At 46.0% G+C, this 27807-nt stretch overlaps 1 protein-coding gene and 1 non-coding gene across 2 annotated transcripts; one reads left to right on the top strand and one right to left on the bottom strand.

Moving 5' to 3' along the window:
• Positions 1 to 9564: 9564 nt before the first annotated feature.
• Positions 9565 to 9676, top strand: LOC121140065. The gene has a single exon (XR_005876905.1). It is a non-coding gene; the product is annotated as a U6 spliceosomal RNA (small nuclear RNA).
• An 8923-nt stretch (positions 9677 to 18599) lies between these two features.
• On the bottom strand, positions 18600 to 20887 carry Sowahd (sosondowah ankyrin repeat domain family member D). Its single transcript, XM_005083120.4, has one exon. The coding sequence runs from the start codon at positions 20098 to 20100 to the stop codon at positions 19126 to 19128; it is 975 nt and encodes a 324-aa protein (XP_005083177.1). The 5' UTR covers positions 20101 to 20887; the 3' UTR covers positions 18600 to 19125.
• Between the last annotated feature and the right edge of the window lie 6920 nt (positions 20888 to 27807).

The raw sequence follows: 27807 nt of genomic DNA, 5'->3' as shown, positions 1-27807 counted from the left end.
AGGAGCGTGTGTGTGTGTGTGTGTGTGTGTGTGTGTGTGTGTGTGTGTGTGTGTGTATGCAGGAGCATGTTGGGTGTCCTACTGTATCACTGCATGTCTTGTTCATTTGAGACAGAGTCTCTCCCTAACACCGGAAGCTAGGTTGAAGGCCAAAGCCCCAACATTCTCCTGTCTCTACCTACCTCAGTGCTACAGTTACAGGTGTGTGTATGGACACCCATGCTTCTCCTTTTTATGTGGGTGCTGGGATCTAGACTCAGGTCCTTTTGTCTGGGATCAAGAACTCTTGCTACTGAGTCATCTCTCCAGTCCAATCCTCCTTTATATCTTTATTTAATACTTATATGTAATACATCATACTTATATTTCTGTTTCATCTAAAATGTGTTTTATGCCCCCACGGAGTCAAATTTGCAGCTTGAAAAGCATAGCCCTATGTGTGGTAGCACAGGCCTGTAATTCTAGCCCCAGGCCAGTAAGTAAAAGAAGAGGATCAGGAATTAAAGGCCATCCCTGACTACACATTTACCTGGAGGCTTAAGCTACAGGAGCCCTTGTCTCAATGGAACAAGAAAAGGAAAACACAGACCTAGTTAAAGAGATTAGTTCATAAACATTTATGGTATTTTAAGTACCATGATAGAGAATACAGAGGTCAAGAGAACTATCTGGAACTCATACACCATCATCACCATTATCATCAACCAGACAGGTCTCGCTCCACAGCACAGACCAGATAGAACTCACTAAGTAGTCCAGGCTGGCCTGAAACGCAGCAATTTTCCTTCCTGAATGCTGGAATCGCAGCTGTTGGGATTGAGCCAGTTAAACTTCACATACTTTAAACTGGAAGTAGATGATTACAGCACATTACCTTCTGTGATGGGTAGAAGGCAGAAGATCCATAGTAAGAACACACACTGTTTCTAACAGTTTCCAAAATGCAAGCAAAATGTTATCTCTTCAAGAACAAAGATTTTGTTTGTATAAAACCTTTCCAGTCTGAGAGTCCTAAGTTAAATTTTATGTATACATATATGAATATTACAGACATTCACAAATGTCGCTATGGAAATTAAAATATATAACGACATACTTCACACTAAGGACACAGACTACCCCAGAGTCTGCCAATCAGCATCTACTGTGTACCAAACTATTCCAAACCACAATGTCCTGGAACAAAGGGGTTTTTTTGTCATCATCATTTTGTGGGTCAGGAACTCAGGCTGTGTGCTTTGGCGTGGGGGCGGTGGGGCTGCCCAGCCTGCAGACTTCACTTCCAAGATGGTTTCTTCATCCACATACAGTAGGCTTGGTTTTTCTTGGCTACTTTTTCTGTCTCTTTACAGGGCCTCTAACTCTCCTAGACTTCTCTATGTGGCTTCAGCTTCTTGTCTCCTAGTAACTTTAGAACACTTTGTTATTCAGGTGGCAACTGGCTTGAATAAGTGTCCGAAGAGACAGAAGCTAGAAGTAGCCTGTTTCTGGAGACTTGGGCCTAGAATCTGTAACTTGTGTGCTGGCTAGTCTTATGTGAACTTGACATACAAACTAAAGTTATCTGAATGGAGGAAAGCTTAATTGAGAAAATGCCTCCATAACACCTAACTGTAAGGCATTTTCTCAATTAGTGATCGTGCGGGAGGGCCCATCCCATGGTAGGTGGTACCATCCCTGGGCTGGTGGTCCTGGGGTTTATAAGAAAGCAGGCTGAGCAAGCCAGGGAAAGCAAGCCAGTAAGCAACTCCCCTCCATGGTCTCTGCATCATCTCCTGCCTCCAGGATCCAGCCCTGCTTGTGTTCCTGTCCTGACTTCCTTCAGTGATGAACAGCAATGTGGAAGTGTAAGCCAAATAAACCCTTTCCTCCCCAACTTGCTTTCTAAAAAAAAGATTTATTTGCTTTGGATGCCTGCACTCCAGAAGAGGGCGCCAGAGCTCATAGATGGTTTTGAGCCAGCAATAGAAAAACCCCAACTAAGAGAACTTGGAACCACTTAATGGACCTGGGAGCCGCAGAGCACACAAGGCTCTGTGTTCAACTTGATACTCCGATAGTCATCAGGACATTCTTTTTTGGCAGGGAGAAACTTTGAGGCAGGGTCTTGTGTAGTCCAGTCTGGTCTTGAACTGAGTCTGTAGTCAGACATTAAACTTATGACCCTCCAGCCTCTACCCCCTGAGAGCTGAAATTACAGACAGCACACACTAAAATAAGCTAGGGATGGAGCTTGGTTCATAGAATTTTTACTTACCATGCCCAGAGTTCAGTCCCCAATACCACGTAAACTGACTCTGTGGCACATGTATGTAATCCCAGCACTCTGGAGGCAGGAGAAAGTTCAAGGGCTATTCTTACCTACATCATGAATTTGAGGCTCATCTGGGATATCTGAGATTCTAGCTCAAAGAAAAAGGAAAACCAGAAAACAAATGAAGAAGGAAAAGACACAGGGGAGAGACAGAGAAAGGAGAGGGGGAAAGAAAAGAAATTTGAAACAGAGTCTAGCCTGCCACACACATGCTACAACAACTTCAGGACTTTTCAGGTTTTTTTCTTTTGTTGTTGTTTTTAACGTGGGAGCCTCACTATCAGTGGGCCCCTGACGGGTGGTCCTCTTGTCTTTACCTCCTTTGTACTTGCATTAGCGTTCCACGCTCCTGTGCCTGCCTAGTTTTCTTCTGTTTGAAGTCAGAAGTTGGGTTTGATGTCCAAGCTCTAAGAAACATGAACCTGGAAGCCACATTTGTGTGCATGTAATATTGTGTTTCTTAGAAACAGGGATCCGGCCGGGCAGTGGTGGCGCACGCCTTTAGTCCCAGCACTCGGGAGGCAGAGGCAGGCGGATCTCTGTGAGTTCGAGGCCAGCCTGGTCTACAGAGCAGAGTTCCAGGACAGCCTCCAAAGCCACAGAGAAACCCTGTCTCGAAAAACCAAAAAAAAAAAAAAAAAGAAACAGGGATCCGGCTGGGCAGTGGTGGCACACGCCTTTAATCCCAGCACTCGGGAGGCAGAGACAGGCGGATCTCTGTGAGTTCGAGGCCAGCCTGGTCTACAGAGCAAGTTGCAGGACAGCCTCCAAAGCCACAGAGAACCCCTGTCTTGGAAAAAAAAGCAAAAAAAGAAACAGGGATCCCAGCCAGGTGTAGGGGCTGTTATTTCTGTCATGTTAGTGCTCTAGAGGCTGAATTAGGAGAATCCTCAACTTGGGACCTGTCTGGGTTAAGGAAGGGGGAGGGGTACCACAGGAGGGAAGGGAAAAGAAAAGTGATCCTTCTTAGGGTTTTCTGAAGGGCGAGGACATGAGAAAGGAAGACAAATAAGCCACCACAAAACAGCTACGTCAGTGAATGGGAAACCCATGGATTGGCATTCAAGATCAGGCACCCTCAGCATTTTGCAAAATCACACAGATAGCAGGCGTTGGTGGCGCATGCCTTTAATCCCAGCACTCGGGAGGCAGGCGGACCTCTGTGAGTTCGAGGCCAGCCTGGTCTACAGAGCGAGTTCCGGGACAGCCTCCAAAGCTACACAGAGAAAACCTGTCTCGAAAAACCAAAAAGAAAAAAAAAAGGCACAAGTCATTAGGACAAAACCACCACAGATGACAAAGCCTCAGCTTTGTCTAGACTGGCACGGGCTCCTGTCTGCAGTGGGGCCGGGGAGTGCGAAGACAGAGCACAGTCTACCTGAACTCCTGTTCCGGGAATCTGTCTCTCCATGCGACAGCACACACAACCCCAAAGACCGAACAGGCATTAGATTCGGGAGCAAGGCTGTGGAGTGACATGGCCAAGCAGAGGAAACAGACCGTGAGAAGGGCAGCGAAGACAAGGCTGGGAGACTTTAGGGAATTGAAACTTACTCAGGACCAGGACTGCAGAAAGGGGATGTATTGGGGGGGGGTATGCCAGAGGAAGTAATGAAGAGGGGTAAAAGTCTGGGGAAATATCCAGGGACTAGGTCATGGGAGCCTCCAGGTCTGGAAGAAGCCTGAATTCTGTCAACAGCCAGGAACAGTATTAAAGGGTTCGAACTCACACAGTGGCCAATGGACCCTGGAGTTCAGAAACACCTGTGTGGAGAGAGTTCGATAGGTGCTGAGGTGGTAGAGACTCTAACTGCCCCAATGTGATCATTTTACATTGTATACCTGTGTCACAGTGTGACACTCTGAACAGTCAGGTGAGGAGGTATAGCTATCATTCCAGCATTCAAGAGACTGAGGCAGGAGGATCAAGGGTTTAAGGGCAGCCTGGGATACATGGTGAGATTCTGTTTCAAAAATAGATCATAATGTACCTTATAAATATGTACAATTATTGTATATGTCTTCAAATTTGGGGGCTTGGGGCAAGCAGCAAGATGACTCAGCAGGTAAACTGCTGTGCAAGCCTGATGGAAAGATGCAAGGAGACTGGGTCTACAAAGTTGTCCTCTGACCTCCAACGCAAGCCATAGCACAGACACTCCTCTCTCTGTGTGTCTCTCTCACTCTGTCTCTCTCTGTCTCTCTATCTCTCTCTCTGTCTCTCTCTCTGTCTCTGTCTCTCTCTCTCTCTCACACACACACACACACACACTAATAATAACAATTTAAATCATGTAAGCATTTGTCCACCATTTACTTTGGGGGCTGGGGTGGAGAACACACGCAGCAGGTTCATGGATTTCCGGAGAGAATTTGCACACGTTGTTTCTCCCACCAGGTGGGTCCTAGGGATGCAGGCTTGGTAGGAAGTGCCTTTATCTGCTCAATTATCTCACTGGCCTTTACTCTTGTTTCTTTCCTTCCTTCCTTCCTTCCTTCCTTCCTTCCTTCCTTCCTTCCTTCCTTCCTTCTTTCCTTCCTTCCTTCCTTCCTTCTTTCCTTCCTTCCTTCTTTCCTTCCTTCCTTTCAACACTGTTTTACTTTATGTATGTATTTATTTATTTCATAAAATATATTTTGGTCTTATTCTTCCCTCTCCTCCTAGATCTTACCTACCCAACTTCATGTTCTTTCTGTCTTTCAGAACTGAAAATCAAAAACAAAAAACAAATCAATCAAAGAAAGCAAAAAGCTTACAAAAATGACTGAGTTTGTTCTGTGTTGGTCAACTACTCCTGGGCCTGAATGTAGGGGTTTGTCCTGCGGTGTGGTTGATATACCCAGTGACAGTCGCTCCACGGAAGAAAACTGATGTTCCCTTTCCCTGCAGATACGATACCAACTGCAAACAGCTTCTTGGTTAGGGGTGGGACCTTGTGTCCACTTCCCCTTCTCAGTGCTGGGATTGTTTTGGTTTGAATCTGTGCAGGTTTTGTGTTCTTGGTCACAGTCTCTGTGAGGTCATATATGTATTAGCTCTGGAGTGTGTGTGTGTGTGTGTGTGTGTGTGTGTGTGTGTGTGTGTGTGTGTGTGTGTATGTGTCAGGCTGGCCTGAGATTTGAGATGGTCTTCCTGCCTTTACCGTCTGAGTGTTGTGATTACCGATATTAGCTACCGTGATTGATTAAAAAGAACAGTTTGAAATAATGTAGTCAAAAGAAACAAAGAAGAAAGTGTGGAGGTTAGTGTGTGGACCACTGGGAACTGCATGACTGGGATTGTGGCAGGTAAGCGTGGAGCAGTGAGTCACCAGAGACTGTGGTTCAGACGAGGAGGCATACTGGCGACAGAATTGGGGCAGAGGTAGTAGAGATGGATGAGATGGACAGGCAGGAGAGATTCAGTAGCATCAACAAGACTTGTGATTGACTGCAGGGAATAAGGAGAAGAGAGGTGACCATGACAAAGCTCAGGTATCTGTCCTGCACAACAGGATAGAGGTTTGTGTTGTTTACTAAGACGTAGACAATTAGAGCATTTGGAGGGCAGGCTGGGAGATCAGTTTCTGTATACCATGTTAGATATGACTGTAAGACACCCAAGAGACAATCTCTGACAGACAGTTGGGTATGTAAACATGCAAACTGAGGCAGGCTATGGCCTTGGGGAAGGGAGTTATTTTAACTTGGAGCTTATTTACATAATGGCTTGAGAAGAAGTAGGAAGATGGGGGAGTCAGTGGACCCTGGGTCCTGAGGGATGGGAGGGCATGAGTTAGATGTTGGAGGTGGGTTTTAGGTACTGGGGAGCAAGTCCTAGGAGCCAGACTAACTTGTTAAAACTTGGTTCTCTCACTCTCTTCTTGAGGCTCAGTGTCCTTCATTGCAGAACAGTGAAATTATGAGGGTCTGCCTCATAAACTCGTTCTGCTGATTCGAGGCAATAATGTACATATTATGCATGTTTTTCCAGGAACTTGACCATTTCACATAGATGGTAGCACATGACATTATTATCTTCCAAGCAAAATGGTGAGTTACTAACAACTGCTAGGATTAAAGGAAGCCAGGCAGACAAGAAGCAGAACAATTTCTTCAGGTGGTTTCCACTTTTACCTTTTCCTTTCCTTTCTTTTTCCCTTTTTCTTTTTCTTTTTGTAGCATTGGCTAAAAGTCAAGACAGTTGTGGTCAAGAGAAGTCAATCAACTGCTCTCATTTAAACCACCAAGATTTGTGTCTTAAAGTAAAAATAAGATCAGCAGAATGGCTCCTCATTCTGTAGTTTAATACTGAAACATGCTTGTATAGCTTCCCCCCCCATTGAATTTCTTTAAAATAGATGCTATTTTAAGGATGACTTTTATTTTTACCATTTTTAAATTATGTATAGGGGTGTGTGTGTGTGTGTGTGTACATGCTTGCACATGCTTGCACATTTGGATATATACACATGAGTGCAGGTACTCTCAGAGGCCAGAAATTGGATCTCCTGGAGCTGGAATTACAGATAGTTTTGAGCCACCAGTAGTGCGTGCTAGGACCTGAACTCAGGTCCTCAAGAAAAACAGCAAGTGCTCTAAACCACAAAGACATCTCTTCGGTCCCTATTTTTGGAACATATTTATTTTAAAAATTGAGAATATTCCACAGAGAATGTCATGGCTTATTCCATTTTCCTGGCATTTATTTATTTATTTATTTATTTATTTATTTATTTAGAGACAGGGCTTCTTTGTGTAGCCCTGGCTGTCCTGGAACTCATGGAGATCCACCTGCCTCTACCTCCAGGGTGCTGCGATTAATGGCATGCACCACTACTTCCTGGTAGTTTTAATTTTTCTTTCTTTATTTGTTTTTTTGAAACAGGGTTTTTCTGTATTGTTTTGGAGGCTGCCCCGGAACTAGCTCTTGTAGACCAGGCTGGCCTTGAACTCACAGAAATCTGCCTGCCTCTGCCTCCTGAGTGCTGGGATCAAAGACATGCACCTCCATCACCTGGTAGTTTTATTTTTTTTTAAATGAGGTTTCACAGTGTATCTCAGGCTGGACTAGAACTTGGCATGTAGTCCAGGCTGGCCTCAAATTGGTAACAATCTTCCTGTCTCATCCTTTTAAATGCTGGAATTGCAGATGTGAACCTCTACATACTCATTTTGCTTTAAAAAGTTTTTACCTTGGCATTTCAGGATCCCATACATGAGGTCATGATGCATTCAGCCACCACATGGCCTCCGAGTCCTCTTAGTTGTGAAAGTCCCCATTTCCCTTGTCTTTGCTGACCTGGAAAATTACTGGTCAAGCATCTGTAGTATGCTCCTCTATCAGGATTCTTTTACTATTTTCCTCACAATTAGACTGGGCTTGTGAGTTTAGGTAAGAAAGATCACAGAGGGAAAGTGCCATTTTTCTCGTGTCCTGTCTAGGGAACATACCATCAACATGATGAATCACTGTGGATGTTGACCTAGATCACCTGGCTGAGGTGGAGTGTCAGGTTTCTCCAGTGAAGAGTTCCTTCTCCTTTCTTGTTGTTGTGTGCAGCCTTCATTTAAGAAGTAGGGCAGGGTTTGATGGTGAATTCCTGTAACCCTAGTGCTAGAAAGGCTGAGGCAGGAGGATGGAGAGTTTGAAGTCAGTCAGGGCTACTTAGTGAACCTCTATTCGGAGACAGAGACAGAGATGAAGAGACACAGAGACACAGAAAGACAGAGGGAGACACAAAGACACAAAAACAGAGACAGGTACACACAGAGAGAGAGAGAGAGAGAGAGAGAGAGAGAGAGAGAGAGAGAGAGAGAGAGAGAGAGAGAGAGAGAAGGGGGGAGAGACAGACAGACACACACACAGACACACACACAGAGAGAAGACAGACAGACAGACACACACACACACACACACAGAGAGAGAGAGAGAGAGAGAGAGAGAACCAGAAAAGGAGTAGGGAGTTACAATCTTTCTTGAAGTATCTGCACATATACACATATATTTGGGGTTTTCCTGCATACAAAGTTTGTTTCTTCTTCCTCACTCATTTAAGTATTCAATACTTTCTTCTATTACTTGGGAGATAGAGGCAGGAGGATAAGAAGAACAAGACTAGTCTCAGACTGACCTCATACTGAACTTCAGGAGACCCTGCCTACAAGAAACAAAACAACAAAGTAGTAATTTCTTCACGTCCAAACTTTGTGATAATTTTTCTTGTATCAAACCCATTGTTTGTGTTATAACCAATTATGGTTCTTTTGTATTGGAAAATGGTTGTAGAAGTCATTTCATTCAAAGAAATAAGTGTGTGTGTGTGTGTGTGTGTGTGTGTGTTACTGGAAGTCAAAACCACAGCCTTATGACCTAAACAAATTTAAATTCCATCACTGACCTTCAGTGTTGGAGTATACTATATTTACATGTGCATTTCACATGTGGTCTTGATACATGGCCCATCTGGGTTGGATTTTACTATCCTCCTGTTTCAGCCTCTGGCTAGGATTACAGGTCCCAGTGCAGTTCACACTTTTAAATACTTACTTTATTTTTATTTTATATGTATGAATTTTTGCCTGCATGTATATTTGTGCACTATAAGCATGCCCTGCGCTCTCAGAGGCCAGAAGAGGACACTGGGTCTCTTGAGCTGGAGTTAACAGATGGTTGTGAGTGGCCATGTGGGTACTAGGAATTGAACTCAGGTCCTCTCTCTGCAAGAGCAGTAAGTGGAACCAGCAAGCTCTCCAGCCCTTCTTTCTTGTATTTACTAAGTCAGAGTTCAACCAGGGAAGCAGAACTCAGAGGTGATAAATGGGTAGAGATTTACTACTAAGTACTGGCTTCAGTAGTTCCTGGCCCTACCAAGGCATTATGGGAAGTCATGAACTGGCCTTCAAGAAAGGCAGACTGAGCCTCGCAGGCATAAGCTAGGGCTGCCATACACAGATTAAAAGTCTTTCGTCAGAGACACCTCCACCCTGCTCTTAAAGCAACCCCATTGATTACATCAGTCCCCCAGGTCACATCAGAAACTCTTCCTTACACAGAGTGATGTCATCACGGAGCAACCCACAATACCATTTAAGTTGCTGTTTGTTGGCCTAGAGGCCAGGCAAATTCACATACCAAAAGGACCTTCATATCTTTAAGGAAGATTCGAAACCCAGGACTCCTCATTGACCACAGCCCATTAATGTATGGTTTCTGGATTACTGTGGAGGGTCCTGTCATGAGCCAAAGTTTTTACTTTTAAAGTATTTTTGTGCATTCACTTATTTTGCTGCACATATACTAAAATTAGAACAACGCAGAGAAGATTAGCATGGCCCTAGAGCAAGGATGACATGAAAATTTGTGAGTCATTCCAGACTTTTGAAAAAATCCTTTTTGTGTGTGCTGGTTGAACCCAGAGCCTCATGAGTGCTAGCCAAGACCACTGCCCCTGAGCCACATCCCCAGCCACAGGCTACTAGTTCTTTAGGATGCATGACAAATTCCTCTGTCTTTTTGGCAGGTGATACTGAACACACCGATCCATTTGTCATGCTCCAGGCCCCACTTTGACCATCTCTAGCATACTGAGCTGAGCAACAGGGACTCTTCAGTACTTCTGAGGCCTGGAAGACTCCTTACCTTTATGTCAAGGGCCATCATTCCTGTAGATCTGACGTTTCTCTGTGCGTGGACTTCCTCCTCCGTTCGTCTCCGAAGGACCCTCTCTCCTCTCTGTCTCTATATACTGCCTGTAACCAGATAGGCTGGGAGAGTGGCGAGAGAAGTGGATAGAGTTCTGGAAGAGGGAACCTCCCTCAAGAAAGTCTCTTCCTGTCTTTGAGCAAAGTATTAAATTTGGAATAGATTGACCAAGACCTGTATCCATGATGAATGCATGCAGTTCTTTGCCCAGCACTGGAAGTACAAGGACAGATTTGGGTTGCTACTTTTCTTAATAAATTTAGTTAATCTGTGCTTGTTTGTTCTTTGCTTTCAAATTCTGTTGTTCTGTTTTTAAGTCCCCCCTATGCTGTTGTTCCATTTTTATTTTTATTTATTTAGTTAAAATTATTTTATTTTACCTAATTTTACGAATATAGGTGGGTTGCCAGCATATATGTCTGTACACCACGTGCATGATGTGCCTACAGAGGCCAAAAGAGGCCATTGAGTCCCCTGGAACTGGAGTTGCATATGATTACTAGCAGTCATGTGGGTGCTGGAAATCAAACCTGGTTCCTCTGGAAGAGTAATCAGTACTCTTTTTTTTTTTTTTGGTTTTTCGAGGCAGAGTTTCTCTGTATTGTTTTTGGAGGCTGTCCTGGAACTCGCTCTGTAGTCCAGGCTGGTCTGGAACTCACAGAGATCCGCCTGCCTCTGCCTCCCGAGTGCTGGGATTAAAGGCATGTGCTACCAACGCCCGGCTTGTAATCAGTACTCTTAACTGATGAGCCATCTCTCTTTCCCAAGCTATTTTATTCTTAATTAGGTATATAAGTGTGTGTCTCTGTGTGAGTATGTGCAGGCCAGCAGATATCCTGGAAGTCAGGGGCATAGGATCCCTTAGAGCTGGAATTACAACTCTACCCTGTGTTGTGAACATCTGACATGTGTCTTGGGAACTGAACTTCAGTTCTCTGAAAGAGAAGAAGGTGCTCTTAACCACTGAGACATCTCTCCAGTGTCTTTGTTTATGTTTTTTAAAAGACTGATCTTATTTTAAATAGTGGGATGTGTGTGTGTGTGTGTGTGTGTGTGTGTGTGTGTGTGTGTGTGTTGGTACATGAATATGAGTGTAGGTGCCCACATAGGCCAATCCCATGGAATTAGAGTTATAGGTGTTTGTGGACTGTTCAGTATGGGAACTGAGAACTGAACTTGGGTCCTTGGCAAAAGTTATAAGTGGTCTTAATCATTGAGCCATCTTTCCAGAACTGAACATTTACTAAGTCTGTAGTCTCCACCCTTGAGTGCTGGGATTACAGGCAAGCATTACAATACCCAGTTTGTGTAGTGCTGGCATGGAACCCAGGGCTTTATACATGGTAGACAAGCACTCTAAAACTGGGCTACAGTCCCAGTCCTTTCATTGTTGTTTTGATTTCCAGTTCCCCATGGCCTAGTGACAATGAGCACCTTTTTATATGCTTCTCAATCATACACTTCTCTTCCTTGTAGAAATGTGTAGTAAAGGGTGGGTGGTGGTGCAACCCTTTAATCCTAGCACCCAGGTGGCAGAGGTAGATGGATCTCTGTGAGTTCAAGGACAGCCTGGTCTACAGAAGTGAGTTCCAGGACAGCCAGAGCTGTTACACAGAGAAACTCTGTCTGAAAACAAACAAACAAACAAACAAACAACAACAAAATCACAAATGTATAGTGAAGTCCTTTGTTTATTTCAACATCAGGCTGTTTATATTTTTGTTGTTCACTTATAGGAGTTTATATGTGGTCAATATCAGATCTATACCACCTTTTAATTTGAGATAGGGTCTCTAGCCATATAACCCAAGCTGGGCTGGAACTTGAGATTCTTCCCCTTGTCTTAGGCCCCTGGGTGTCACTCCCAGGCTTGGACCAGATACATAACTTATTGGATACATGTTTACAAATTCCTTTTCCCACTCTGTGAGTTTTTCTCCCAGGAGACTGTGTGTGTGTGTGTGTGTGTGTGTGTGTGTGTGTGTGTCTTGTTTTTGTGCACAAACAGATACATACACACACACAAAGTGTATGGAACTAGAGATCAGTGATGTCAGTTGTCTTCCTCAATTGCTCTCCATATCTATCTTGTATCTATCTATCTATCTATTTATGTATCTATCTATCTATCTATCATCTATCTATCTATTTTGAGATGAGGTCGTTCAGTGAACCCAGAGGTCACTGATTCAGTTCGATTGGCAGGCCAGCAGGCTGCAGAGATTCACTTGTCTCTGTTTCCCCAGCAAGGGACTACACACAGACTGCAGTACTAATGCTGACTTTTTACACGGATGCTGGGGGTTCAAACTCAGGTTCTCTTTGCTTGTGGAGCAAGCAGTTTATTGACTCAGTTGTCTTTCCAGAACTCATTTTTTCTTTGAGACAGGCTGGCCTCAAACTCATCTTAAGCCTCCTGCCTCAGCTGGGAATACAGAAATGTTATCGTGCCTGACCTCTATTTATTTTCTTGATAGTTTCCCGTCGTTCTCAAAAGGTTTAAGTTTGGGAGCTGGTTAGATGACTTAGTAGGTAAAGGTGTTGCCAAGTTTGATGACCTGAGTTCAATTCCCCAGAATTCAATGGAAGGAGAAAACCAACTTTTAAATGTCCTCTGACTTCTAAGAAGTTCATAGCAAGGCATACACACATGCACCAACACTAAACAAATACATGTGATATATATTACACACACACACACACACACACACACACATTGGATTTTTTGAGACGGGGTTTCTCTGTGTAGCCCTGACTGTCTTGGAATGTGCTCTGTAGATCAGCCTTGATTTGAACTCAGATATCTACCTACCCCTACCTCTCACGTGCTGAGATTAAAGGTATGAGCCACCACACCCAGCTCTAAATAAATAAATGTAATAATTTTTAAATAGAAGTTTTAAATTTTGATGACTTTCAGTTTATTTTGCCTTTCGTTTCCAATGTGCTTTTGTGTGACATCTTAAGAGACCATTGGCAATCAGTAACTATTTTTTTAGATTTTGTCTTAATTTTTAAATGATGTGGGTATATATCTGTGTATAGGTATGTGCACCGAAGTGCAGTGTCCTGAGAGGCTGGAAGAGGGTGTTAGATACCCTCATGCTGCAACTATACATGATTGCCAGCTATCCAGTGTGGGTGCTGGGAACTGGATTAACAAGGTCTTCTGCAAAATCAGTACCGGCCCTGAACTGCTGAGTCATCTCTCCAGCCCCCAGTGAATAACTATTTATTGACTACTTCCATGTGCCAGAATCTGGGGATTCCATGATTAATACAACAAACTTGGTCCCTGTCTTTGTGGCAGTTGAGTTTAGTCAAAGAAGAAGACACAGAGACCAGGCACACAGAAGGCCCTGACGACAAAGAATGGGACCTCAATAGACACCAAAGCAGGCTGCTTGTGCCTTGGCCTTGGCCTTTCCAGCTTCCAGAATTATGAGCAAGACCTTCCTGGGTTTTTGTTTTGTCTTATTTTGTTGTTGTTTTTGATTGATTGATTTTTGATTTTCTGACACAAGGACTCTCTATACGGCCTTGGCTGTCCTGGAACTCCAAATATAGACCAGGCTGACTTTGAATTTGTAGCTACCCTCCCACCTCTGCCTCCTGGGTGCTGAGATTACAGGCATGGACCACTATTCATAGCCTGGCCTTGTGTGTGTGTGAGTCAGGGTCTCTTGTAGTCCAGGCTGGTGTGATCCTCCGCCTCCACCTCCCAAGTGCTGGGATTACTGGCATGTACTACCTTAGTCAATTTATGCAGTACTGGGGATGGAATCCAGTTCTTTTCCCACACTAGGCAAACATTCTACCACCTTAATTATACCTGCCCCCCACTTTATCCCCCTTTTGTTTTCCACTTGAAGGAAAAAGCATCTTGCTATGCTGCTCAGGCTGGGATCAAAGGGTCCTACTATCTTGGTCGTCCCCCCCCAGTTGCTGGAAGTATTGGCTGGTGCCACTGTGCCTGACTCCATAAGTTCTATCTTGACAGAAAATAGACACAGCTCTCTGTTACAATGAATGGGAAGAGGAAAGACAGGGAGGCCGGAAGCAGAATACATGGTATATTAGCCGGTGGGGGTGCATTTCCATAGATAAATAGGGGCAAGAAATGAAAGGCACGCATAGCTTTATTCTTTTCAGCAGTTTTCAGGCTTGGCTTGGACTCCTGTATATGACTTCTCTGGAAACAATAGGTGACATATTTAACATTTGTTGGACGTTTAATAAAAGCTGCTTTTACAACACTTGAACCTAATAGGTAATCAAACATGGGACACTGAGCGGCACCTTCTGCCTCCACCTTGAAAGCGCTGGCTGTGTTACTATACCCAGCTCACCTGGTGCTGGAGGTCGAAGCCACGTCCTCGTGCACACTAAGCACACTACCTGCAGAGTTATTTACCTAGCCTGCTTGAAAATCTGGACATGGTAGCTCACATCTACAACGCCAGGACTCAGGAAGCTGAGGAAAAAGGTTTCCCTGAGTCTGAGGCCCATGTTGACTGACAAAGTGAGTTCCAAGCCAATCTGTGCTGAGAGAGAGACTCTACCTCAACACTAAATCAAGTGTGGAGAAATCAAAAAACAAAAATAGATGGGAGTGCAAATCTGTATTTCCAACACTTGGAGGTGGAGGCAGGAGGATCAGGAGTTTAAGGCTAGCCTTGACTCTACAAGAGCCATTTTCAAAATGAACAAGTCCCCAACAATACTAAAGGTGTATCTCAATGACAGAGACCCTGGATTCTACTCCAGCACCAAAAAAAACAAAAAAACAAAAAACAAAGTGAAGAAATAAGTCAAAGTCCCCAGTGTCCCTTTTCATGAGCACCTATTCCTCTGGCACATGTGGAAAATTACCTGTAATAAGCAAGAACCCTTTTTCTGTTCTTTCTTTTGACTCAGGGTATCATGTAGCCTAGCCTGCCTTTGAGGTCACTAAACAGTCAAGGAAAACTTTGAACTTCTAATCACCCTATCTCTTTTTGGGTGCTAGGGTTGCAGGCACATACTACCATGCTAGGTTTATGTAGCACTGGGAATGGGACTCAGAAGCTCTGCAGGCTTCTACCAACTGAGCTATGTCTCTAACCTTAAGATGAAGCTATCTGAAAGCCAAGACAATGTATCCCATCCACGAGATCCCTCCTGAACCGCCCCTAGCTGATAATATAGTCTCCCCACAAACCCAGCTGGCCCCTTTTCGGCTGTTTCCCACAGGTGACATTTCTGCCTCTCTGGGTCTCTAGTGTGCTACATGCTGTTGGCAGAGGCTTTGGAATCAGAACAACTCTTCCAGTGACAGTGTCTGGCCCCTATTTACAGACAGGAAACTGCAACTCAGAGAGGTTAGCACTTTGCTAAAGGTCAGTAACGGAGAGTCAGGATTTGAACTCAGGGTAGGCTGGACACTTTCCACGACACCTGTGGGTATGAATTTCCCTAGAATAAAGGGAGGGGCGGGCAGGAAGAGGAAACCTCCAGTCAGCTGCAATCCAAAGAACTTCATATTGCCAGTTCTGTAAACAAGGCTTTTGGGTTAGTCTCAATGTAGTGGAGGGTGTGGAGCAGTGGTTCTCAACCTGGTGTCAACTCCTTTGGGGGTTGCATATCAGATATCCTGTATGTCGCATATTTGCCTTATGATTCACAACAGTAGCAAAATTACAGTGGCGCACGCCTTTAGTCCCAGCACTCGGGAGGCAGACGCAGGCGGATCTCTGTGAGTTTGAGACCAGCCTGGTCTACAAGAGTGAGCTCCAGGACAGCCTCCAAAGCCACAGGAAACCCTGTTTCAAAAAACAAAAAACAAACAAAATAAGTAGCGAGGAAATACTTTTACTGTTGGAGGATTACCACAGCGCCAGGAGCTGTGTGCAAGGGCGGTGTAGCATTAGCAAGAGTGAGAAGCACTGGTGAAGAAGGAAAAGTAAAGGCACTGGCCTGCGGGAGTCTTCCCTAGCTGAAGTGTGACTTTTTAATTTGTATTTTCGGTTTTTCTCTGTGTGCCTCTTTTAGTACAGCCTGGCAGGCCCCTTGTGATCGGGACTCCCGTGCACTTTTCCAGTCTTATTAGCCACTCCCCAGCTCCCATCGTGCCAAACTGACTGGCACTTACTGGCAGTTGTTGCATTCACTGGCCAGCTCCCACTCATCCCCCAGCCTCCTGTACCTTCCAGCCGTCCTCCCTGGTGGGCCTTTGCTGCTCTTGTCCCTGGGTGTCAGGTCCTGCTTGCTTGCTCTGCAGCCCTCCCCCAACCCCCTCCCTTACCTGTCCCACCCCTGCTTTTCACAGTCTTTCTTGCCTGCCCTTGTCCAGCACTAGAATTTAATTTCACGTCATCTCCCTAACTCTGTTTCTCAGGGAATTCACTCTGTCTCTTGATGTGAGCATACCAGTGTTGCCTCCAAGAGCATACCAGAAATGCCAATGGCTTGATGCTAGGCACAGAGCATTTTCACCATGGGATTGTGTCTTTTGCAGCCAAACCTCAATTTTACATGGAGGAGGTAGCGTAGGTCATATCACAGTGATGAGAAAAATCTGTGGGAAAGAATATCTAATGACAACTATGGAAAGGCACTCAGAAGTCCTCCAGCTGCCTTCATTTTCTTCTTGTAAAGAGCAGGGTGATGATGCTGGTCTCAGGTCCTCAAATTCACTAGTCGTTAAGAAGCCTAGCTTCTTACTTCTATGAGACCACTGGCATAGGTGCCCTCTGAATGCTCAGCACACATCCGTCTTCCCTGACAAGCCAGGAGACTGAAGAAGACTCAGCCACTTGTCAGGGAGGCTCTGTGGGCCAACCCCACCCACCTTGGTAACTGGAAATGGGGCGGTATGGAGCAGGGACCATACAGTCTGATATCAGTTAGTCAGATTATATCTAAACAGTGGACACAGGGAAAGGGGGCTAAGGCCACATGCTAGTGACAACTTGACAGGATCTGGGAACTGTTCCCCCTCCCACCAGTCCAGAAAAGTTTATTTATAAGCAAAAGAAAATGCCAGGTTACACTGTGCCAATATGTTTAAGGTGTAGTCCCTAGAGATACAAGTAGGCTAAAACAGCAGTAGGAAGGGTTTGGGTCATCCCATGGATAAGAAGAAACTAATGGGTTACTACAGGAAGGCAGGGTAGCTCCCAGCACATGAGGGACAAACAGGCCCATGAGGTAGGAGTTGGGAGGCCTGGATTTGTGGGCTTGGGAAAGGGTTTCTGGGCTGTTTTTTTCTTTTGTACCAATAGCTTTTTTATTTTATTTTTAATTTATTTTTATTTAAATTAGAAACAAGCCTGCTTCATGTCAATCCCAGTTCCCTCTCCCTCCCCTCCTCCCCCTGCCCCCCAACTTCCCCCACCTCCCTACTCCATCCCCCCTCCCTTCCCCAGGGAGGGTGAGGCCCTCCATGGGGGATCCCCAAAGTCTGTCATATTATCCAGGGCAGGGCCTAGGTCCTCCCCATGTGTTCAGGCTGAGAGAGCATCCCTCGATGTGGAATGGGCTCCCCAAGTCCATTCGGACTCCAGGGATAAATACTGATCTAGTACCCAAGGCCCCATAGATTGCCTAGGCCTCCTCACTGACACCCACATTCAGGGGGGTTTAGATGGATTCCCAGCCATCAGTCTGGGGTTCAAGAGCTAACCCTTGTCAGATCAGCTGTTTCTGTGGGTCTCTCCAGCCTGGTCTTGGCCCCTTTGCTCATCACTCCTCCCTCTCTGCAAGTGGCTTCCAGGAGTTCAGTGCAGTGTCTAGCTGCGGATGTTCTGAGCTGTTTTGTAATAACAGTTTCTCCTTGCTGTCCTAAGACTGAGCGGAGAGGGTTGGGAAGTACAACAGTCCATGGAAATGCTATGAGAGCCTCCAGGGGCCAGTGGTTTTTTCTAAAGTGCTCTTCTCTAAAGCAGCCTGTTGTGTTGCTCGCTAGTCACCAACTGCTTTTCCCTCCCCTCCCGCTGAGCCAACCAAGCCTCCCGTTGGCTCTTTAATTCATGCTACTTCTGAATGACAGCAATTTCTCCAAACTACAACTTTCAGATTAAACTTTAACAAAATGTGGATGAGAGCCAGGTGTGGTGACTGACACACATCTGTAATTTCAGCCCTCCAGAGGCAGAGGCAGGAGTATGGATGAATGTTTGAGGCTAGCCTGCTCTATATAGCTGGGCTGAGGAAAGCCCTGTCTTTCTACCGAGTGGGTGTGTCTAATTGGAGGACACAAGTTGAGTCAATGACTGACTCGGAACGAAGTATGGAAAATATAAAATTGATGGCTTTCCCTTTTCATCACCCTTGGGCCTCGCCCCCCCCCCCCAGGACAACTCTTGTAGAATTAGACTTGCACCTGAAGCCAGACCTGGATGGCAGTGATGAGGGAACAGGGGAACTGTGTGTTTCTAATCAGAGCCAAGGTGAAAATCACTCTTTGGTGCATAGCTTCTGGCCGTTTGCTCTGAGAATGAGGCCCAGAGCCTGCCATGGATCACCAGCCTGAAGGGATCGATTGGAAGTCTTTTCCCTGCAAACATAAGTAGGTCCCCCTACCCCGTGGTTAGTAACAGAAAAAGGACACTCAAAGACAGCTTTGTTGTGTGGGAAGGAAGAAAATTCCACTTTAATGTACTTAAGAACTCATCCATGATACATCAATCAGGCTAAGAGCTGGTAAGGCCTGGCGAGTCTCAGGAGCAGGATGGCAGAGGCCAACACTACCAACCCAGGGAGATTTGCTAACAGCAGACCCAGGCAGGCAGGTATTAGGTGTTTGCTCTGCATTAGTAGTTTACAGTGTTAAATTACTTTTTAATATTATCTAGTAAACTCAGTACTTCAATCTGCCTAGAAATGGCTACTAGAAGTGTAATTTTCCCTCTCTCTTCCAAGGAAGATCACGATCTTGTAACATTGGTGTTGCCCATCAAGGCCAGCCTGGTTCTTAACTCTCCTTCTCTGTCGATTCTTCGGACAGTTAGCCAGTGGCAGGAGACCTGTGACAGCTCTGGGGGCCCAGATGTGGTCTGCCCATTACAGGCCCCAAGCTGCATCGGAGTAGCATCTACTTGGGTACGGTTAGAACAACAATGAGCTCTCTGGTTAGTCCACGTCACCTTCAACGGTCCTGCACGAAGGGGAACAGATGGCGCAGAAGGCCATTGCCTTGTACTCCCTGATTGCCTGATGCCTTCTCTTTGGCGGGCTGAGCCAACTCTTTATAGTGTGTTCCCATGGACTTGAGGCGCGATGCACTTGGGGTTCCTCTCAGTGACCACCCACTGGCACTGCTGCTGTTGTTGTTGGCATTGTCGCACTCTTCGTAGCGTGCCATCTCCCATTCTTCTGCTCCAGACAACTCCCGCAGGCTCTGAGAAGCACTGGGTCTCAGATAGTGACAAGGTCGGTGGCCACTGTGATCGCGACGCGTGGGGTCAGCCCCCAGGGCTCCCACCAGCACCTTGATGACCATATCGTGGCCCTGCAGAGCCGCCAGGTGGAGTGGTGTGAGGCCACCGCTTCCCGGGGCGCTCACATCAAGAGGCAGTCCCTGGCGCTGGGCAAAATCGTACAAGAGAATGAGTTCCTCGTGGAGTCCGTGCTTTGCCAGCCAGTGCAGCACGCTGTAGCCGGTGATCGGGTCATCCCGCAACAGCAAGCTGGGTTCAACCTCCAGCAACTTCAGCAGCACCTCAAAACGGCCCTCGGCGGCTGCCAGAATCCACGCGTGCTCCCGCGGCTCCAGGCACACTCGGCTGCTACCCTGTCCGCTCGAGCGGCGCGACCCAGACGCCGCCGGCTCCAAGCCCTCCTCCGACAGCCAGCCGGAGGGAGCCGCCCCCAGCAGCCCCTGGAGCTCCCGCGGCGCCCCCCGCCTGCGTGTCCCGCTCGACCCAGTCACCATCAGAGTGCTGTAGAAGATCGACTCCTGGGATTGGGCGGTACTGTTCGCGACGGTTTCGCCCTTGTACCTGCCAAGGCTACAGAAGTCGGTTCTGTTGGAGCGGATTTGGAGGGCACTCGGCGCGTTCAGTTTGACTGGCTCGTGCGAGGCCTTGGGCAGCGGGTTCGCGTCTCCTTGGGGTTGGGCCATGATCTTCCAGCTGCCGCCCGGCCTGGGTGGCTCCAATAGCTAGCGTTCGTTGGCCTTCCAAGGGCCCCACTGGGAGAGGAACTGGCGCTGGCGGTGGGGAAGGAAGAGTCTTGAGCAACTGGACTCTGAGGGAGGGAGTGAAGAAGGGGAGGAGAAGGATCCGTGGGAGGGAGCAAACCGCCTTTGTGGGCGGTGGGGGGCGTGGAGGGGTGGGCGGTCTAGTAGCGTCCCCTGGACCAGCCAGGCTCCTACAGGCCGGGTACCACTGCAGCGACGACCTCGGGACACGACCGGCTCCACCCAAAAAAGGCCAGGTGCGTGGGAGTCCAGCCTCCAGCACCTGGTGGACAACTGGGGGGTTGGCTGAGGCTGGTATGTGGTGCTCTGGTCACCCTGGTTCTCAGCATTCTAGCCGCTGCTGGGGTGAAGAGACCCTAAGTAGCCTCCTTGCCTGTGGGCTGAGCTGGGCTTCCAGTCAGTCTTCAGGAGCCGCATCTTGGAGCTTCAGGAGCAGTTGCTCCCTACCCTGTCTTCCTTCACTCTTATCTCGTCAAGAATCTTCCTGCACTTTGTCCCTGTGCGCCTTCTCCCTAAGCCTTGGGGAGGCAGCCTGGCCTCTCCGTGTGACTCAGGCTCCTGTACCCTGCCCTTTTGTAACCTTGGCCTTCTTTGCAGAGGCAGCACCAGAGGGGGGGATTCCTGCCGAGGAAGCTTGAGACCCAGGACCTGGTAGAGGACTATTTCCCAGAACCCAGCCTTCTCTCTTCCTTACTTCTCTGGGTTGGTCTGAAAAAGCAGCTACAGGTGAATCTGATCCAGCACCTCAGAATCACAGCTGTCCCCTTTACAGCTTCATCCTCCATAGCATGAGGAAACTGATGTTAGTAATAGCTTCTATTCTTTTGAAAAAGGTGGGTAGTTTATCTTTTTGTTCCAACATTAGACTCCTCTTAGTCTTTTCTTCTACCGACAGATGAATTTGCTGTTTGCTTGATTTTCGAGCCTCTCTGCGTCTGGTCCCAAGAGATGGCAGTTGTGATATTTTGGAAATAGGGTCGTATGTGGCCAAGGCTGGCCTGGAACTCAGTATATAGTCAACAATGATGTTGAACTTCTTACCCGCCTTTGTCTGGGAATAAAGGTTGTGAAGTGAACCCCCTGTTGAGAGAGCAGTTGTTACCTCCTCTCCCCTCCAGTGTTAAGTAACTCAGCATTTGAGAAAGAGGGAACTGGAGAAGGCTTTGGAGCCAGGAGGGGACATGGCCATGATTCAGGTTGTGTTTGGAAGATGATTTGGGGAGAGGTAGAGAGTCAGGACATTATACTATTCAAGCAGTCCAGTTCAGGGTGAGTGGAGATTGAGACCAAGCCAGTAGTCCTCTCTCTGGGTCCTACGGTGGCACCAGCCATGGATAGTGTCAGACAGTGGCTTTTCCGCCTTGTTGTTCAAATATTTGGGGCCAGTTGTAAATATCTTGAGTGTTCCTTTGTGACAGTATATGGGTTTGAACCTGTTTTTTTTTTTTTATATATTTACTCTGTACTAGACACTGCCAGATGCTTCATATGTTCGAGCCCTTACTTCTCCCCACGGTCTTAGAAACTGAGAATCATTCCTCCTTTCAATTAGTAGAGAAGTTAGACCACTTGCTCAAGGTCACCCAACAGGAAGTGGCGGAGTAAGGTTGTGTGACACGGTAGCCTTTGTTCTGGCGCAAAGAGACTGTCATTCAAGCCAGGTTTATCTGCTGCAGATCGCTCACATACAAGCACCAAATCGCAGCCAAATGGCCGAGTGACCTTGCTGAAGCCACCTCCCACTTGCCTTCCTCTCTCTCTCTTTTAAATTAATTAATCTATTTGGGGTTATTAATTATTATTGTCGTTATTTTTTGAGACAGGATTTCTCTGTGTAGCCCCAGCTGTTCTGGAACTAGCTCTGTCTGTACAAGGCTGACCTCAAACTCAGAGATCTTCCTGCCTCTCCCTGAGTACTGGGATTAAAGGTGTGTGCCACCATGGCATAGTCAAAATAGGTTTTTTTTTATATTAGGGTCTTATATACTCCAGGTTGGCCTCCATCTCCTGAGCCTCCTGCCTTCACCTCCCAAGTGGTGGAATTACAGGCATCTGTCACCATGCCTGTCTCTGATTTTTTTGAGATAGGATCTTTTTACATAGCCCAGGCTAACCTGGTACTCACTGTATAACCCTGACTCATCTTGAACTCTCAGAAATCCCCCTCCCATTTCCTTCATACTTCTGACTATCAAAGTTCTTCATGTTTTAAGATCAGCCTCAGTATCCACCTTGTCCAACCAGCTTCCTCTGCTCCAGCCCAGAATGCCCTTCCTACTTCCTAACCCCCAGTTTCTAATACCCCATTGTCACCCTGCTTAGAGGGGATTGGCTATTGTATTTCTTCTCTTTTTCTCACAGGTTAAACTGCTTGATGAGCAAACTTTGTGTGTGCAGAAGAAATAAATGGGTGCTACTTTGCTCTGGTTTGGTAGTCTGGGAAAATGTGATTTTGTGTGTGTATGACTGTGGGTATAAGTTCATGTTGGAAGAGTTCATACCAACTCCTATAACCAATCTGTGGGACTTAACAACCTGTTGATTTGCTAAATTTATTTTTTTATCTTTTGATTTGCTCAATTTATAAAAATAAAGAAAAATAGCGATTAAGTTGTTTCTTCCTTGAGTCAAATGTTCAAACCTACCTCTTGGCCTCTGTGGACCTCCTTAAAGAACAGGCCCAGGCCCAGAGTGGGCTCCAAGCTTTCTGGCTTTCATTTTCAAAATGAACCCCAATTGACAAGCAGCTATTCCGTTGCTCTGGAAACTCCCCTCCATAACCCCAAATCTGTAAACACCAAACCACATGCATGCACACACACATACTTCCAGAATATCTGAACAGCTGCAGCAATATTTTCTTTAAATCAAAATGCCAGCATGGAGAATGCTGGGTGGAAGAATGTTTGAACTATTAATTTTCCTTGCCACTAAGCAGGCAGTTCCCTTCCTATCAGCATTAATAATATCTCTAGTTCCAGTTCAAAGACTGCAAAGGCAAACCTGTCCAGCACTATACACCATGACACACATGCTCTTACCAAACTCTATTTCCAGAGCCCAAAGCCTCGTTGCTTCTCTAGTGACTTGTTTCATCTTTTCTTCAAGGGCTCTCTCTTCCCTAGATCTCCAGCTGCACCCTGATCCCCATAACCATAGAACCCATGTCTATTTTAGCAGCAAGGAAATGAGGTAGAAGGAGTGAGAAATACAGCCAGGCATTGGTGCTGCACGACTTTAATCCCAGGACTGGGGAGGCAGAGGCAGGCAGATCTCTGTGAGTTCCGAGACCAGTCTTGTCTTCAGAGTGAGTTCCAGGACAGTCTCCAAACCAATACAGAGAAACCCTGTCTCGAAAAACCAAAACAACAACAACAAAAAAACCAACAACAATAACAAGGAGTGAGAAGCAGAAGGGATACAACCAACCCACTTAAGTCTGAGGTGCTAGTTACACGAAACAGCTGGCAGTCTTCATCTTCCTTGCATGTTCAGGATGGAACCTAGGTCTCACAGGCTAGACAAGTGCTCTACCACTGAGATACATCCCTAGCTCTCACCTGGTCAAACGCTTGGAAAGAACTGATCCAGATTTAGAAGGTAGCTGTGTGCATCACCATGCCACCAATGCCACACCAAAAGCTGACTGTAGGATGGGTAATTTGTGTTGCTGCCGCTGGAATGCCCCTAATGTCTCTGTGCTTTTCCTTAGGGATCCTGTACTATGTCAATGAAGAGAAATTGTTCAGAGAGGCTCTAGCCATATTGTCTAGGCTGGCTTTGACCACAAAATTCAGCCTACTGAGTTTGGGGGTTATGGTGTATGACACAATATCGTGCCTAAAAGAAAGTCTTTTTGGTTGTTGTTTGAGAAAGGGTCTCACTCTGTATCCCAGGTTGTCCTCCAGCTTGTGATCTGTTTTTCCACACTGTGTGGGTATGAGTGTGTGGTGGTTTCAATGAAAATGTCCTCCATAGGCTCACATGTTTGAGGACTTGGCCCTCAGTTGATGAAACTGCTTAGGAAGGATTAGGAGGTGTGGCCTTGTTGGAGGAAGAATTTTACCAGGGGTGGGGATTGAGTCTTTCATGCCATCCCTATCTCCTACTTGTATATCAAGATGGATACTCAAAGGTTTTCCTGCTGGCACACCTTTGCTTCACCACACGGACTCTAACCCACTGGAACCATAAGCCCCAATTAAACCTCCCCTTTTGGGTTCTTCAAGACAGGCTTTCTCTGCGTAACAACAGCTCTGGCTGTCGTAGCACTCACTCTGTAGACCAGGCTGGCCTTGAACTCACAGAGATCCGCCTGCCTCTCTGCCTCCCAAGTGCTGGGACTAGAGGTGTACACCAACACCACCTGACTTTTATAAATTGCATTGGTCATGGTGTTTTGTCCCAGCAATAGAAAAGTAACTAACACAGAGTGTGTGGCCAAGAAGGGATGTTTGAGTGGTGTGGTGATGGTGGTGCTGTGTGTCTCGCTCGCACTCTCAGGAGTTGCTCTCTATCATTTTCCCCTCCTAGAGGCTTTTTTACACTAGGAGATGCCATTAAAAGTTTAAATTTCTGTTTTATTTCTTGTGCATATGTATGACCCCCCCTCTCTCTCTCTCTGTGTGTGTGTGTGTGTGTGTGTACATGTGTACATGTGCTAGGGTGCATGTAACAGCAAGCATCTTTGCCCAAACCAGGATCTCATTTTCAATATTTTTCTCTCTAGACTATGAACAAGTCATACTTAATACTTTCCCAGTAATTTGAGATTTTCTTTTTTGGTTTTTCGAGACAGGGTTTCTCTGTGGCTTTGGAGGCTGTCCTGGAACTCGCTTGGTAGTCCAGGCTGGTCTCGAACTTACAGAGATCCGCCTGCCTCTGCCTCCCTAGTGCTGGGATTAAAGGCATGCGACACCAACTCCCGGCTGTAATTTGAGATTATTTATCTCCATTCCTTCACTTAAAAAAAGTTCCAGTCTTATTTTGGAAGCTGGGGATGCTCAGAGTAGAAGGTAGTACAATCAAGTTACAGCATATTCGAGTCACGTGTCCACAACTGCTCAAAATGGCGTGGCAGTGGGCCCGGAGCAGAAAGAAACCTTTTGGCTTCAGTGGAAGCAGGAAACACGCCTTAACACTATGGTTCTAACTGCCTAACTGGAGTCCAACAATCCAGCTTCGGATCTGAAGTGTAAGAAAAAATATTCCACATTTCATGGATAATGTGACGAAACTGATTGCCTTCTCCAGGAAAACTCTGGAAGTATTACCATGTGCCAACACATGGGGGCGCTCTAGAGAACAAATGATTGAGAAAACCTGAAAGGCCTGATTCCAGCCTGGGAAGAGACTTTGTAGGTGATAGGAATTCAGGCTTGCTTGGAAGGGGGGGTGCTCACCCTTGGTTTTTAGGTAGTTTCAAGGAAGGAGGTACTTGTGCCAGGACTTCTGATATGACATGGATGTCACTCTGGAGAGGGGGAACCATCAGGAGAGAGAGGGGGGAGGGTAGAGAGTGGCACAGGGTTTTATTCAAGAGCTAGGAGTTAAATCAGTGGCAGACCACTTGCCTAGCACGTGCAAGGCCTTAAGTTTCATCTCCATCATTGAAAAACATTAATTTCTATGATATATAAGTCTTGGAATAAAACTGTTTCAGAATTTTTTTGGAGCATGCTTTCCTCTTCTTTCTTTTCTCTCTCTCTCCCTCTGTTCCTCCCCCCCCCCCGTGTGTGTGTGTGTGTGTGTGTGTGTGTGTGTGTGTGTGTGTGTGTGTAGGGCTGGGGAATGGACTCGGGTCCACACAGGTGTTAGGAAATGTGTTCTACTGCTGAGCTACATTCTCAGCCCCTTTTCCTCCATTTTAGATGAGGAATTGTTGTGTTATCTAGATTGGTCCTCAGCTCCTGGATTTTCCAACCTCATGCCCCACCCTCAAGTATAGGCTCAAGATCCTAACACTTAAATTTTATTTATCTTCATTTTATGTGCAGATGTGTTTTGCCTGCCTATTTGTATACAGAGCACATGCATTCAGTACTCAGAGTCCGGAAGGGATCGGATGCCCTGAAACTGGAGTTAAAGATAGATGTGAGCCACACAATGTGGATTCTGAGAACTGAACCCTGGTTCTCTGCAGAAGCAGCAAGTGCTCTTTATTGCTGAACTGTCTATCCTGTCCAGGTTCTGATTCTTTTGTATTTTTAATTGTCTCTTCAACCTAGACAAGAAGCCAATGAGGTTAGTATAGAAGTAGTGTTTAACTCCAGTTCATACATAGGATTGAGAGAGGTTAAGTGACCTACCCAAAGCTACCTGGCTCAAAAGCCATAGAACATTATGGGTGTGGTGGAGTGTGCCTGTGATTCTAGCATTTGGGAGGTAGAAGATAAGATAGATGTTCAAGGTGATCCTTGGTTTCAAAAGCCCAGTCCAGGCCCACTGTTTCTCCCTCTTTGCCTGCAGATTGTCTAGTGTCTGCATGCTGCTATGCTCTCCATCATGATGATAATGGACTAAACCTCTGAAACCGTAAGAAAGCCCCCAATTAAATGTTTTCTCTTATAAGAGTTGTCTGGGTCATGGTGTCTCTTCACAGTAACAGAACTGTGTGACTAGACATTGTTTCAAGGCAATATTTAAAAGATGGGTTGTGGAGGGGGCTGTAGCAGTTTAGAACACTTGCTCTTTTGTAGATGCCTGGGATTCAGCTTCCAGCACTCAGGTGGCTCAAAGCCACCTATAACTTCATTCCACATTCCAGGGGATCCACCATCCTCTTTTGATCTCTGCATGTGTGTGGTACATATTTACACTCAGGCTTGCAAAGGTGTACACACACACACACACACACACACACACACACACACACACACACACAGATAAATAAACCTTTTTGAAAAAGGAAATAAGTCCTGCAGAGGTGGGTCATAACTTTAATCCTAGGACTTGGGAGGCAGAGTCAGGCAAATCTCTGAATTTGAGGACAGCCTGGTCTACAGAGAGTTCCATGACAGCCAGGACTGTTACACAGAGACACCCTGTGTCGAAAAACCAAAAGCAAACAAAAACAGAATGAAGGGCTTGGGACTGGAGATTAGGTTAGCAGTAGATTTTGCCTGGTCCATTCAAGGCCCTGGATTTGCTCTCCACCACTGTGTAAAAGAATGTGAAAAGAGCTAGAGGTGTGGTTCAGGAGAAGAGATAATTTAGCATCGCCACAGTGCTAGTTTTTAAAGGTTTTGTTCAGTATCAAAAGTCTTGCTCTTTGGGCCAGGCATGGTGGTACATGCTTTCATCACAGAACTCAGGAAATAGAGACAGGTGAAGAATCTCTGTGAATTCAAGGCCAGCTTGGTCTACATAGTGAGACCCTGCTTCAAAAAGAATCTTACCTGGGTTGGAGAGATGGCTTAGTGGTTAAGAGCACTGACTATTCTTCCAGAGGTCCTGAGTTCAATTCCCAGCACCCACATAGGAGATATCTGATGCACTCATACATGCAGGGAAAACAGCAATCCAAATGAAATAAAAATAAGTAAACACTTTTTTTTAATCTACTTAACTTTATTTTATGGACATTGATGTGAGGGTTTCGTATTACTAGAGTTACAGACAGTTGCAAGC

The sequence above is a fragment of the Mesocricetus auratus genome, unplaced genomic scaffold, assembly GCF_017639785.1.
Source record: "Mesocricetus auratus isolate SY011 unplaced genomic scaffold, BCM_Maur_2.0 Super-Scaffold_100003, whole genome shotgun sequence".
Taxonomy (NCBI): Eukaryota; Metazoa; Chordata; class Mammalia; order Rodentia; family Cricetidae; genus Mesocricetus; species Mesocricetus auratus.
This window is presented reverse-complemented; position numbering and strand designations above follow the sequence as displayed.

What these genes read in the sequence shown, in the direction of transcription:
- Sowahd (XM_005083120.4), bottom strand. Translation starts at nt 20,100, where the DNA reads ATGGCCCAACCCCAAGGAGACGCGAACCCGCTGCCCAAGGCCTCGCAC.